The sequence below is a fragment of the Alligator sinensis genome, unplaced genomic scaffold, assembly GCF_000455745.1.
Source record: "Alligator sinensis unplaced genomic scaffold, ASM45574v1 scaffold31_1, whole genome shotgun sequence".
NCBI classification, from domain to species: domain Eukaryota; kingdom Metazoa; phylum Chordata; order Crocodylia; family Alligatoridae; genus Alligator; species Alligator sinensis.
Window position 1 is genome coordinate 1,041,722 of NW_005841884.1, and position 13,301 is coordinate 1,055,022.

General features: G+C 42.0%; 1 protein-coding gene across 4 annotated transcripts in view; it reads right to left on the bottom strand.

Annotated features, from left to right (window-relative positions):
- Positions 1–13,301, bottom strand: part of RABGAP1L (RAB GTPase activating protein 1 like) — a 452,085-nt gene that overhangs the window by 105,018 nt on the left and 333,766 nt on the right. The window contains exon 1 of one of the 4 annotated variants that reach the window (XM_025196732.1): positions 5,831–6,386. The exons of the other annotated variants lie outside the window; for them this stretch is intronic. Coding sequence (XP_025052517.1) covers positions 5,831–5,998 — 168 coding nt within the window. The 5' untranslated portion in view covers positions 5,999–6,386. Of the gene's footprint in view, positions 1–5,830; positions 6,387–13,301 lie in introns of those variants that run through there. 4 annotated transcript variants of the gene reach the window in all.

The following is a 13,301-nucleotide window of genomic DNA, read 5'->3' on the forward strand; positions in this document are numbered from 1 at the left end:
ACATTAAAGAGTATCAGTCCAAGGACCGAGCCCTGCGGGACCCCATTGCCCACACCCTTCCAGGTCGAAACCGACCCATCCACCACGACTCTCTGGGTGCGACCCTCTAGCCAATTCGCCACCCACCGGACTGTGTAGTCATCCAAGTCACAGCCTCTTAACTTGTTCACCAGTATGGGGTGGGATACCGTATTGAAGGCCTTCCTGAAGTCTAAGTATACGACATCCACCCCTCCTCCTGTGTCCAGGCATTTCGTAACCTGGTCATAAAAAGAGACTAGATTGGTCAGGCACGATCTGCCTGCCACGAACCCGTGCTGGTTTCCCCTCAGCATAATTCCTGCCAGGTTCTCACAAATGTGAGCCTTGATAATTTTTTCAAAGACTTTGCCAAGGATGGAGGTGAGACTGACTGGCCTATAGTTGCCTGGGTCCTCCTTCCTCCCCTTCTTGAAAATGGGGACCACACTGGCCCTTTTCCAGTTGTCCGGGACTTGGCCCGTGCGCCACGAGTGTTCAAATATTCCCGCCAGTGGCTCTGCAATGATGTCAGCCAGTGCCTTCAGCACCCTTGGATGGAGCTCATCCGGGCCTGCCGACTTAAAGGCATCCAGTTCTTCCAAATGACTCTGCACCATCTCAGGGTCTACGCATGGAAGTCTGGCGCCTTGCTGCTGCCTCTCTACAACCCCAGTGAGAGACTTGTTGTGTCGGTCAGTTGTGTCTCAGTATCGGCCAATATGGCTAGTTAATAATCGAGCATCATTATCAGCCAAATTATCAGTGCACCCTGAAAATTGATTGCTGGAATCAATTTTTTATTATTCTATTTTTGAGCTGAATGTTTTCAGGTTGAATGGCCTTGGTTAATAAGTTAATTATTGCTGTCTGTATTTTGTAGCTTATTTATATTCTTAACTAATATACTGCACTTTGAACTACTGCTATATAAATCAGTTAAATCAAATCAATCAACATATATTTAAAATTGCCCTGGAACATCTATGGGACACACTGAAAGATAGTGATTTTTTAATACGCAAATATATGAAGACATATTTGAATCAAACTAACAATCTTCAAATATGCCTTTAGACACTTTTCCATTGCCAGCAATAGGAATTTTAAAATTTATTTTATTCTTGAGGCTTATTGAATTGCTGGGACTATTCTGAATATGATTTTCACAGGCAGCTATAAACATTGGAAGTGCAGGTGCTCCAAGCTTTTATCAACATAGCCCCTTATTAAAAATAAATAAAAAATTGAAGTGATAGAACCAAATTTGGATACCAAAAATATACATGCAAATCATTCAAAATAGAATTTACGACTTTGAAGCTACTGATCAAAACCCTGATCACAACAAAGCTTTTCTTTTCAAATCAAACTAGACTTTTTAACAGCCTCTGTAAGTCTGCTTTCGGGTTCTCTTGCTATTGTGGAATCAGTGAGAATTTTTAGAAACCACAAGGCCTAATCCTGAAAATGCTTAGTCACTTGAGTAGCCAATGACAATAACAACTACTCGCATGAATAAGAATTATGTGTACCAGAGAGAGTTTGCTGAACTGAAACTACAGCTGGTGAAAATGATCAAGTTTTAGAGCAGACATCAAGTGTTTAGCTGAAGCCATAATATTTGGACCTTCCAACCTCACTGTGTGTAGTTAACATGAAGAACCTATTCATGAAATATTAAAGTTTTACAGTAAAAATGATCAAAAGTCAAGAAATACAAAAGCTATGCCTTCAAGTATAACATTAACTGTACTGCATCTGCGAATGTTTTGTGGCATATATTCTGCAACAGGCAGAAATCTATTCATTAGAAAGAAAAAGAAAAGGGAAGCAACAGAGAGCAATACATGGACATGGCACAAATTATTTTGGTAGTGGAATCTTAAGTTTTACATTGCCTGCTTTGTTGTGTTTTTAACCATGCAACCTTCACACTTCAGGTTGTAAAGTACTTGTACTTGGCCTGCAGTCATTCGTCTTGTGAAACATATCTCCGTTTCATTTTGTAGGCCTCTCAAAATACCAAGTCCAGTATAAGTACTGGAGGAGCTATGCTATGTTGTACACTGGTGGATTTAAGAATATTTTTGAATGCTCAACAAGCAGTTTTCAAATAGTCCTCTCTCGGTTAAACCATTTTTTTCCAACCAGACCCAAAGCAGATTTTTAAGATGAACATGGTCATAACTAGGTTCATGTATTCAAATGAATGGCAGTGTTTTAAAAAGAGTGGACATTATTTCAGGGTGTCTCCCACAATTTTCTCCCAATGGGTTAAATATTTTCACAGATGTTTGAAACATTCAAAAGGTATTTTGCTAAAACTCAGAAAAAGCACTTTTTGCTAGGCATAATGGAAACTCAGCCTCAAAGGTGCAATTTTGGAAAATCATAACTACTGAGAAACCAAATAAACTATGAAAACCATTTTGAAACTGTGACCATCATACTGAATGAGCTGTAATTACTTGTTTTTCTGAGAATACACAATGTTACAATTAAGCTCCCCAAAATAGCTAAGAATGTAAAGAGGTAAAAATAATCAGGATTTGGCTTGTTTCTTTAATTCCTCTATCCTGATGTGCAGAAATCTCTAGCCTGCTTCATTAAAGTTGACATCAACTAAGTCTCTTCTCACCTGGAAACTGATAAACCATGTGAGATTTGAATCAACTATACTGTATCTCTCTGGGCTTGATTCTTCATGGCCTTGCACCTTCTGCAGGCATTTCTATCTACAAAGCCTGAATCAAAGAGGTGGCGTTTAGGACCTTCCTTAAGCAAGTGTCAATAACAGTACAAAGTACAAAAGAAAATGTACCTGTTCTCTGTAATTCATTATTAAATTCCCTGCTACCAGATCTGTGCTTCCTTTGCTGAACAAGTCTTACCTTGATCTCTCAAACTACAAAATGTATTCTCTATGGTAAATACATCAGACTGTGTGTGTCCCTTTTTTAACCTCTTATTCTGAATCTGGCAATCTAAAAATCAAGGATTGTCTGCTAATTCTTAATCTGTTTTCTATTCCTTTTCTACTGGTAGCAGGAAAACTGCAAGGCTGTATATTACATGGCTCCCCAGTCCACTACCCTATAAGCCAGCGGTTCCTGAACTGTGGGTCACAACATCAGCAGATGAGGTCATGGGGGTGGGGGGCTGTGGGCTGGGAGTGAGGGGCTATGCTGAGAAAGTGGGATCATGCTGAGGAAATGGGGCCATAAATGGGGTCATGCTGAGGAAAAGTTTGGGAAGCACTGCTATAAGTATTAGCCATGTATCCAACACCATAAATAACTCCAGTAAGATAAAGATGGACTACTGTACTTCCTAGTGGTGTAAGAGGATAAATTCTAAGAACTAAGGCCTAGCTTAGACTGGGAAAGGTCTGCTGATGTAGCTCTACAGGTAGAGCCATACTGGCAAGACCATTCCATCAAGAGTGATTTTTGTCAGCATCGCTTATACCATTTGTCCTCAGAAAAAAAATTGTACTGGTGAAAGCATTATTTCCAGATATAATTTTGTCTATGCCAGGGTCTCAGTTGGTATAAAAATCACACCTGTAACCCACATTTCTATACTGGGAAAAGTGTGCATACTCTTGGCCTAAATGTTATGCATGGTAAATTAACAAATATAACTGAACTGCTAATTTGTAATTCTAAACATGTACAGTAGTGTCTCTCTACCCAAATGTCTCTAAGTTGATACATACTATATGCAGACACTGACTCCCAGAAGGCAATGTTAATTGAGCCTTGTATAATTTTTGTGAAAATGCACAGACCCAAACACAAAATCTACTCACTTTTTATGCTGGTAATAAAGGAAAAAACCCACATAAAATAATTCTATGTCATCTGCCTATCATCAGATGTACTTGACTCAGATGAGTGGAACTGCAGAATTCCACAAGACTAGTAGAATTGTTACAGATTATATTTTTCATGCAACTCCACTATGATAGGTATTCCATATATCTGGGGTATTTATTTGCAAAACGACTCCAAGGGAACATAGTTCTACATTTACAGAAGAAACCAGGCCTTAATTTTGCAGAAGAGCAAATACAGTTAGGATTTTATACCATTATTAGCTACAAAATTAGTTTCTAGAGACACCGCCTTTTTTTTTTTTTTCGGTCATAAGTTCCATGCCTTTATTTATAAATGGATGTGTAACAGGAGGGATTTATTTCATTAATAAAACCTGGACTGGATGAGTATATATTATCACTGCATAAATCAAGACTCTTTACTGGCAAGAGCAATCTTTTTTAATACACACAATACTGTCAAATAGCAAAGCTAAGGTGACTTGGTGATGCACTATTATTTCACTGGTCTTTCATGTCTAGAAACCTGAGTACAAATCCTGATCAGGTTGCAAGTAAAAAAAAAGGAGCTTGGTGGTTTTGCCTAAGCTTCCTTCAGCCCCATCATAAAACAACTGGGTTTGATTTAGCAGTCCATGCTCAAGTGAGCCTTAAGATTGGAAAAGAAGGGGTGACAGATCAGGATTTAGGTGCATTAGTAGCGTTACTGAGGTAAGCTTGGATAATGCTTACAAGTATGGCTGATTCAAACCTACATAATTAGCCTCTGATGAGTCCTAAACCCACCCCCATAGCAAGTGTTGTTATTCAAAATTGTCCTCTCTCCAAGTAATTCAAACTAATTGTATTTTGACTTAACATTTTACAAATGCAGGGAACGTCCTGATGTAATCGCCACACATCGTCTTATCCATTAAGTATCTTACAATGAATAGACTACATTTCATACTTAGATATGCTGCAGAAGAGGGAGATAGATTTCTGTAGCACAGGATAAAAACAAGCCAGGTCACTCTAGGAAGCTACAGTGCAAGACTAGTTAAGAGTATGGCAATGAAGAAAAAAACCCCATGCCAACCCCCAATGTAAAACTGTAAGTCCAGTTACATAACTGTAGTACACACAAAAAACAGACTAGTCAAAACATGCATGTTCAACTAAGAAATACTGGTATAGAACTACCTGGGACCAATTATAGAAGAGCATTGTAGCTAAGTCTAGTTACTATACCACAGAAAATAACTGGACAGGACTGGGTACTGATTTTCAGTGTCTTTGATCTTAACTATTTTAGTTGTTCTGGCTTTATACCGCAGCACAAGTAATAAAGCAGGTCAGACTTCTCTGTATCATAACAAGCCACACCAGCTTCAGGCCATTTCACAGACACAGTTCAGTTATTCCAATGGATAAGAGCATTGTTAACCATTTTCTTTCTTTGAAACATTTTTAAGGCATATTCAAATTGACAACTCTGTAATCATAGTCAACCACAGAAACAGTTGAAGGAAGCACATATCCAGCACTACTCCTAAAAATATGGAGGAAATTCTCTGTCTTGTAGAAATGAATATTTGGCATCAGAAATTAAGCATTCCAAATGCTATGTACCAGTGCATCTTACATTTAGGGTCTGACGGGACATACCACTGTACTTGCAATCATCATGGAATTGAGAATAGTAGCATTCATGGCTCTAAAGGGGGAAAAACCCTTTATAATGCAGCCCCAACTGTGACCCTTCAGGCCAGTTAAGGAGTGGCACTGGTGGGCTCAGATGGGAGCATCATCCAGTCCTTGCACAGAATGGCAGAAGGCAGGAATCCGTGTTTTGTAGGTGGGCTATGTAAAGCAAGGGAAAAATGGGGGAATCCTCATGTCTCTAGTAGATGCAGAGGATCCCTAGAGACAGAGGTAGTGGAAAGGAGGGTGGCAGGTTCATGTATTAATTTCAAGAAAATGTGATCTCACCGCAAGTAGCCGAGGCACAAACAGGCGATGCCCCATCCCCAGAAGTTCCAGCACTCGACATGCATACTCATTCACCAGCTTGCTCCTCTCGTCATGCATGTCCTGTGACTTTTTGACGGGTGGTGTGAGCTTGGCAGCTGGGGTTGTGCAAGGTACCCCTTCTTCCATGAGCAGTAAGCAGTAAGTATCCAGAGTGAGAAGCGCAGGCTTTTAACCACAATTTCAAGAACTGCAATATTATGGGAGCCAGCCTCACTTCTCCCAAATAGGATCGCACTCCTGTCTATAGCAGGGAATCACAGAGAACGTCTCAGACAGAGAAGAGCATCTTTGCTAGGAATCAAGGATGAGTATAATCCACTGTTCTGACTTAGCCTGAGTCCAAAGTAGATTTAAAAAACAAACCAAAGAAAACATGGAATAAATATATCTGGAAAGCAGGAAAATGGCAGAGAATGAGTGCAGGAAAGCTCTGATGAGAGAAAAGCAAAGGACAGCTAGCAGGGCCCACAGTATTTGTGGATGCGTGTGTGAGCAGACAGCAGCAGCAATAAGAGCAATAAAGCCAGGGCAGTTATGAAGCTGCAAAGAGAAAAGGATGAGCTCATTGCAATCCCTGATTCGTGACAAGCGTGGCTGCTGCCGCTGCTGCCTCTCGCTGTGAATCAGTAATGAAGGGGTAGGAAAAGAGGGGGAGGGGAGAGAAGGAGGTAGGTGAATGAGCATGCAGTGTGTGTCTCAGGGGAGAATGCTGTAATAAGAAGCCAATAGTGAACTGCTGGACAGATGAGCTCCCCCTCCCATTTTACCTTAAATCAATGCAACTCTGACAGTTTTTGCTGTTGAATCCTGAGCTCACAGATATATGAATTACATCCTCTTAACATCTGATGCTTTGGGGAAATCAGACAAACTGTCAACCAATATATTGACTTTTATTCATATCTCCTTTCAAATAACAGAAACAGATTCAATATTGTCCATATATGAGTGGGTAAGGCAAAACACTCTGGTCCCTCCTGGATTCTTGCAGGAACCAGTAGATTTACAAGGACATAATGAGAGACTACTGATAAAGAGAGACTAGCACCCAGCTTCTTAGCTACTGAAGTGACATGGCTTGCACGTCTACTGTTTGTGCAGTGCTAATTATAATTTCAAGTGCTGTATTTTCAGAGGGAATTTCTGAACATGGGGATGATCTGCAGTGATGGAATGGAATTTCGGCAACATACAAAATTATTACGCTAGAAAATAATTTCAATGTGTGTGCCGGACGGGGGGGTGGGGGGTATGGGAGGGAAGGAATGTTAAAATGTCAATCCCTTAAATTGTTGCATCTCTCATAAGCATGGAACAGGCCAGGTGCCTCTGCCATCTGGCTGGAGATATTGTACCAGGTTCTGCTTCATTTCATTGGGACTGTGTTTGAGAAAACATGCCTTTTATGATGCTCTGCTTCCAAACTGCTTAATTAGAAAATGGACTGTATACAGAGAAACAATTGGGTGAAAAACTGAAAGCGTTTCTGCTTATGCAAGCAGACAATGGAATTCCACACATTTGTAATTTATAGAAGGGTGGTCATTTTTTTTTTTTTTGTAAGTAGATATGATTCTTGGATACACTAATTACACATTTCCACAAATACAGATTATCTTAGGAAAAGAATTTGTCCCCAGGCATATAATATCCATCACATTCAGAGGGGCTATTAGTTAAAATCATATTTGAAAGAAAGTGAAAATCCACAGCACAAATTGAAATAATAATCAGAACACACTAAGACATGTAATCAAAATGAGAAAATGATTTGACTTAACATGACATGACAAGGTATGGATGGCGGAAACTGTGAAAAATGCTAAAATGAAGTAAATGTAGTTCAAGCTAAAGCATCTATACCAGACACTTTTCAACACATTTTTGAGGACTGACAAAGAACTTCAGAGAAAAAGTTTACTGTAGCAGATGAAGTGTGGGAAGATGGCTGGGACATGAGTGGCAGGAATCATGGGCTGATTATGACTGATTATGATAAAGAAGCCTTGAAAATGTATGCCATGGCTATACAATAGGTAAAGTTTGTTCTTCATATCAGTCACTGCAACCACAGATTTGTTTGTGGTAGGAAATAGTAGGGTGATGCAAAGCTTCGGTCTCTGATTCAATTCGGTGGAGATTCAGCCCAATTCAGTGGCCAAATCTCTGAATCTGAATAGAATCAGAAGACTTTAATCTTTCCAAATCGAATTGGAACCCTCTGAATCGATTTGGAGAGATTCGGAAAGATTCGGACATAGACACAGCTTTAAATATTTTTTCTACATACCCCTAGGTAGCAGGTGGCTCGTGAATACTGTGATGCTGGGGTGGATGGAGCATCCCACAGGAGTGCAGGGGACCCCCTAGTGCACTTGGCAGCAGACCCGGAAGTGGACCGGAAGCACTTCCGGTCCACTTCTGGGTCCGCTGGAGAGCACGCTGTGGGGCTCCCCCTGCATCCCTCGGCTCAGCGACTGGTGCCTCCTGGATCTGGGGGGCACCCGGGGTCCCCCTGCAGCCAATCGCTGAGCCTGGGGGGCACGGGGGGCCCCCTGCATGCTCCCTGTTGGACCTGGAAGTGGACCAGAAGTACTTCTGGTCCACTTCCGGGTTCGCCTCCGAGCACATGAAGGGCCCCCCACGATCCTGGGGGATGCTCCATCCGCCCCAGCATCGCAGTGTTTACAAACCGCACTGATACCTCGAGGTATGTAGAAAAAACTTTTAAAGCTGTGTCCATGTCTAAATCGCCGATTCTCTGAATCAGCATCGAATCTTCAGATTCAGATTCGGCCAAATCGAATCAGGGACAGTGATCCAAATCAACAAATCAAATCACTGTCCCTGCTTTGGGCCGAATCCGAATCAAATAGGGCCCACTCTGCACACTCCTAGCAAATTGTCTGCTTAATCCAAGCAGTTTCCTGGTAGCTGACCTGAGTATCTCCTCTTATGAGATACTCCAAGCCTATCCTGCAATTTTGTAGAGAAAAGCATTCATATATAGACTAAACTTTCTACAAAACAAAATTTTTAAAGGAGTGGGGACTAGGTCGTCTCTGAGTTATCTAAATTTAGGAGTGCTCATTTAAGTCCCAGAGGCACATGGACAACTTCATTCCATAATCTGTGCTTGGGTGGTAAAGTCTGGTGGGGAACTAGTAAATCAAGCCTGTGGTTGTTAGAAACTGTCCTAGCTCTCTTAAAATATATTCTTTATAACTTTTGTTCAAGAAACCATCATTCATATTTACAGGCATGATGATAATCTTCCATTTTGGGTTAGGATTATAGAGAAAGTAGTGGTAAGAACTCTGAACCGTATAAAGCTTCCTAATCTCTTTATTGCTTGTCAATTTGGCCTCAGACCAGTTACAACAATGAAATGGCAACGAAGTTACTGAGGCAGATCTCCCAATCAGGTGGTCCATATTAGTAGATGTGGTAGCTGACTTCATTACTGCTGAACATGAGGTGGTATCGACTTGCTTGAAGCCTGAGAAGGAATATAAAGGGCTGGCTTGCAATAGTTCATGGCTTGTGGTTCCACATTAACCCTTCTCTTATCCAATATGTATATAAGGCCACTGTGGTGTTTAGTGAGGAGGGATGGATTATCCAAGACTGTAAAAAATATGTGGATGGGGTCTACTCAGAAAAACAATCCCATATGGGTTCTTCTGAAATATTTATATTTATCTACCTTATGTTGGAAAGTTTACAGATATTGTTAATATAAAGCTCCAGGTTCCAATCTAAGAATGAAAACTTTTATTCTAAGAAGAACATCAAAAAAGAAATGATGTAACTATTAAGATTCCTATCGTGCCTATTAAGAAAAAACCCCAGGAAGTTTATTAAACTATCTAGAAACCAAAAGAGGAATGGAGTCACTGGCAAGGGAGTCGAGGCAAGTGGGACTCAGATAGGGAACCTGGTTATTGGAGCTTTGTTTATTTTGGAAAAGGTTTGTAGTTATTATGTATAAAGAACGGATGTTTCCAAAGTGAACATGCACTCTGTTCTTTAATCTGGGAGGCAAAGACATAATGAGATCCAATGGCTGGAAACTGAGGCTAGACAAATTCAGTCTAGAAGAGGTAAATAAAGAGTGGAACAGTTTCACAATAGATGTTGTGTATTCTCATCCTTTAAAATCTTTTGTTCAAAAATGGATGTCTTCCTAAAACGAGGTGCTGTACCTCAAGCATTAAGTTATAGGCTTCATGCACGAATCACTGATTGAAATCTATGGGTGGTTTTACTCAGGAACTCAGATTAGAGGGTCATAATGATACCTTTGGGCCTGATGACATACGAGTCAAATAGTACATTGTCTGTTTTTCATTTTACAAAACCTTTTAGGGACTTCTGGGTTTTTTTATTCATTTTACTCAGGCTAGGGACAGACACTCAAAAAAGCCTAAGCCTGAATTGATTCAATCTTTGCAGGTTAGTCTAATACAGGGGTGGGCAAAATATGGCCTGTCAGACCATTTTATCCGGCCCGCGGGGACCCCAACAAATTTAGAAAATTAATATTTATCTGTCCTTGCTTCCAGTCAAAGAGGACAGGATCCAGGGGCAGTAGTACCCAGGGGAAGACCCAGCAGGCTCCTATTACAGCAGGGCCCACCCCCCAGACTGGGACCATGGGGTTGCTCATGGCTGTGCCAGCCCAGGAAATTCAGGTAAGAAGGGGGGCAGGGGGAGGCAGGGGAGGACCGCAGGGATCGTCCCAGTCCTTGGGACTGGGCCAGCTCCTGCTGAGCTCCATGGTCCAGCCATGCAGCCGGGAGCTGGCAGGTGGGAATGCCGCCCCACCCCTGGTCTAATATGCCTAGGCTGCCCTTGTTTGCAACTCCAAAGACATTCCCTCTAGACGGAAGAAATTCAGGCACATGCCTGCAGTGGCTCAGGCTAGCTAGAAGCTGGGGGGGAGGGGAAGGGAGGAGCACTAGAGGCTTTTCCTCGCTCACTGCTCAAAGAGTATGTTGCCAGGCCCCAGTGCCCTGGCTAGCACTCTGAGGCATCTTACAAGCCGGCATGCTCAATTAACCAGCATGCCGGCTTGTAAGATAAAGTGAAACCAGAAGTCCCACTGTGGCACTTCTGGTTTCTCTGAGCCCCCACGGCCAAGGGCAAAGCAGCCTGAGCTGCTGAGCCCCCACAGCCCAGGGTCATAACAGGCTGCACGGGGCCCACCTCCCTTTCCCACAATGCCACAGGAGGGGCAGAGGGATGCCCCGGATGCAGCAGGAGAAGCGGCAGCCTGCGCCGCTCAATTAACTGGCATATTTTGTTATCTGACATCCCCCATTCCTGGGGGATGCCGGATAACCGAGCTTTTACTGTATGTTCAACCAGGTTTACCTTAAGCCAGTTTCAGCTATTCTGAAACTGGTTTATGTACACTGAATTTATGTTCTGTTACAGGTTTAAACCAGTTTCTGATGACTTAAACTGGTTTATGTGTAATGTCTTATGGGGGAAACAAACTTGTGGGTTTACATTTTTTCAATAAGTCAGTGATGCCCCAGTCCTCCTTTCCACTTTGTTCGAACCATACAGTGCAATCAAATGTTACTGTGTATAGCAGTAATCAGGGCATGAATAAGAGTGAGCTGGTTGAGGCTTAATCTGGACTGGGAAATCATTGGTAGAGAGAAACAGTGGGAGGACACGGTAAAGATTGTATCAACTCTTCACACAGAGAGTGTGTGTGATGTTTGTCATTCAGATTTGTAATCTGAGGGTTCTGTTATGCTCCCGGTTGCTGCTAGGTAATTGTACACCTATTTTAATTTGTGTCTGGTCAGTAAATTGCAATCCTCTCTTTTTCTCTCTCCTTCTCTGATGCAGACTTCACTACTGCCATCCTTGCCTTTGTCGTGATTAGAATATTACAATGCACTTTTCAAAGAGCCTCACCTTAAATCTACTTAGATTTAAACTGGTGCCATATGCAAGACTACAAGTCAAGCAGTCTTGAAGTAAGCACACAGCATTAGTGTTTCAAAATCTGTGTTGACTGCCTATTAGTTTTTGAGTGGAGTTTAATGTATTGGTTCTGACCTAGAAACACTAAATGGCCTAGGGCTATTTTATCCAAACAACTGCCTCTCTGCCCATGTGACACTGCCACAGTTGAGATGAGCAGAGAGAGATGAGGCAGAGGTCCCTTGGTCTATAAAAGAATAGCTGCTGGCAAGATACTTTGTGAGGACTCCTCAACTTCAGAGTTCACTCCCCAGCTTGGTTCAAAATAGCCTGTAATTATTTGACCTTTGGGGTACAATACAAAACCTTTTTGATGCGCTTTGATAAACAACAGATAAAGACAAAGAATAGGTAGCTCCATTCTGGGAAGCAAGTATATAAATCCATGTTTCCTAAACTATTGATACCTGAGGCAGAGTTTTTTTCTGGATTAAAATTGGTGACACTTCACTAACCAGTTCATAGGCCAGATCTGGTCTGTGGGCCTCACCCCACAACATACAGCTGGCATGGCCAGGGCCCAGTTCTGCCATGTAAGGCCAGGGCTGCCAGAGCCTCATCCAGCCCATTTTTCACAGCACACTTCCACTGCTCTTGTGGGACACTCTTTGGGAATCACTGGTATAAATCAACACACATATAGAGGGGAAGGTGTTTATGGGAAGTGGTGGTGGGTTCAGGGGATTTCAAACAAGCTGGTGGATATTTAGCAAGGAGATAAGTGTTGTGTGATAGCTGAAGTAGGAAATTTTAGTTCTCTGGAAAAAAAATTGCTGGCTTCTACTGCTGTTTGTCTCTTTCTGTCAAGAGTGCTCTAAGCCTGGTGATACATATCTTATGCTTTTTGAGACTTGACTAACATTCAAACTCTGGTAAAAAGGCTGAATACAATATAGTCATTGAAATAAACTAAACAAAATATTACCATTATAGTTGGCACTTCATAATTGTTTTTATGTGATGGTTTCCCTACTACAGGAGCTATCCAAAGAAAGCTAATGTAACAGGGTCCCACCCAGGGGTGGTGGTGGGTGATGCCCCTGGAGCCCCCCTCAGCTTTTGTCACTTTTACTTTCTTTAGGTAATCTCCCCTTCTACTCTCCTGCCAAGCCTTAGTGTAATTCTGCTTTTAGAAAGAGGGAGGATACCCCAGGGCTCCCCCCAAGTGAGATCTCATACTCATGAACATAGGTGTCACTGCTCATTGCCTTAAGGGCTAATTATGTGGCTTCCTCATTTCCCCTTTTAGCTATGCCCAAGCCTCTCAGATGTTGCCAATCATTATCAAGCATTAAGCCCCATTGTCCAATCCAGTCCATCTCTCATCCATGGGCCTTCAGCCCCAGTGTCAACTCCAGTTAATGTAGGCCTCTGAACCCAGAACAGTCTCCGTCACTGTTGGGGCCTCTGGCCCCTATGATTTAAC